The sequence below is a fragment of the Musca domestica genome, unplaced genomic scaffold, assembly GCF_030504385.1.
Source record: "Musca domestica strain aabys unplaced genomic scaffold, Musca_domestica.polishedcontigs.V.1.1 2, whole genome shotgun sequence".
In the NCBI taxonomy this organism is placed as follows: domain Eukaryota; kingdom Metazoa; phylum Arthropoda; class Insecta; order Diptera; family Muscidae; genus Musca; species Musca domestica.
This window is the reverse complement of record NW_026712249.1, coordinates 2,862,577-2,864,121: the sequence shown is the minus strand read 5'-3', so window position 1 is coordinate 2,864,121 and position 1,545 is coordinate 2,862,577. Positions and strand designations below refer to the sequence as shown.

General features: G+C 35.0%; 1 protein-coding gene across 1 annotated transcript; it reads left to right on the top strand.

Moving 5' to 3' along the window:
* The first annotated feature begins 318 nt into the window (after positions 1-318).
* On the top strand, positions 319-1,320 carry LOC101888152 (E3 ubiquitin-protein ligase MARCHF7). Its single transcript, XM_020039035.2, has 3 exons — positions 319-699; positions 756-1,062; positions 1,125-1,320. Exons 1-3 carry the CDS (start codon positions 436-438, stop codon positions 1,265-1,267), a joined length of 714 nt encoding a protein of 237 aa, XP_019894594.1. The 5' UTR covers positions 319-435; the 3' UTR covers positions 1,268-1,320.
* The last annotated feature ends 225 nt before the right edge of the window (positions 1,321-1,545 follow it).

Below are 1,545 nucleotides of genomic sequence, written 5' to 3'. Positions count from 1 at the left end.
GTTATCTTTTGACAACGCTTAGGGTCGTATACCAAAGAAAGGTAATCAAAACATGTTATTTTTAAAGAAATTACAATTGTACATAAATAACCCCTATAAATATGTTCATTTCACGTAGGAGCCCCGATATAGAAATCTTTATAACAATTTCAGCTATTATTCCAAGATTATCTCTTAAAAACTGACTTTTCTCGGCTGCTACTTTTTTAATGTGAATTGGAACAAAAAAATGCTAACCAAATTTTTACTTGCTAAAATTTTTTGTTCAAAAAAAAAAAAAAAAAATTTCTTTTCAATAAGTTTCAAAATTTTTAGCTTCAATTTTTTAAATTAAAAATGTTAATATCTAAAAATATCTGCAAATATTAGAATCAAAATTCTCAATAAACCTCTATTCTTATGTAAACCAAAAAGGTCAGGCAATGCTACGAAGCCATGACTGATAATCAACCCGCCCCTTCTGGACTCTCTGTGACCAGTGCAATTCGTCTATACAACAGCGTGGCCGTTAACGACGAAAACATGGTGATGCGACCAATCATAACCGCTCGCCGAGAAGACGAAGATACCATGTCGCTACAGAAATCCATTGAAACGTTAATGTCTCTCGATGAAAATGGAAACTCTTGTCGCATATGTCGCTGGAATCGTAGTGATTTGGATATAATGGAAAGTCCTTGCCTCTGCCGGGGCACAGTTGTAAGCCAGGAAGTAATTATTTCACATTTCATGACTAACTATACATCAGAATTTAGGGTCATATTCATTTGCAATGCCTTAAACGCTGGATTATGCATCGAAGAAACATTCACTGCGAGATTTGTAATGCTTCTTTCATAATACCCGTGGAGAAGTTAAGCTGGCAACAAAAGTTGGCCAACTTCTGCAAGCAGTGTGCCATACCCATTGTGAGGAATTTGTTGTTTAGCTTTTCGCTGCTACCCCTTGGTCATGTTGTGTTGCAACAAGTTCTCTTCTGCATGGAGACAATTAACCAGAGTCCCAACGAACGTTTGACCTTTGCAGAAATCATGGTGGCTTCCTGCACACTGATGACATCAAGTAAGTCCTGTGAACTTTTTCCTTCGGTTATCTAGCGTGATTAGTAAGGATTGTCATTCTAGGTGCTTTGTTTTTCCACTTTTTTGAATTTACCACCACACGCCTGTTTTTGATACGCAACATTTTGAGGCAATGGTGGAATTTCGGAAACATTACAGATTTTCCACCGGTAGAAATCGATAGTGGACTATTTGATTTTCTTTAAATTGTAACTAAAAAAAAAAACATGGAAAATATAAACTGAGTATCAAGAGCTAAGTCCATTTCTTTTGTCATAAGTTGCATTAATGTTTCAATCTAAAAATACGGAGTTCTAAGACATTGTATATTTTGCGATTATTGACAGAAAATCATTTTTGTTGATGTCTCGACTTTACAATTGGTTACATTACTGAGAAAAGTTGTGTCTATTGCTATTTGATTAAAGACACATTAAAGCAAATGCAAAAATGTATATCTTCAATTGCTTTGATTTGGGTTTAC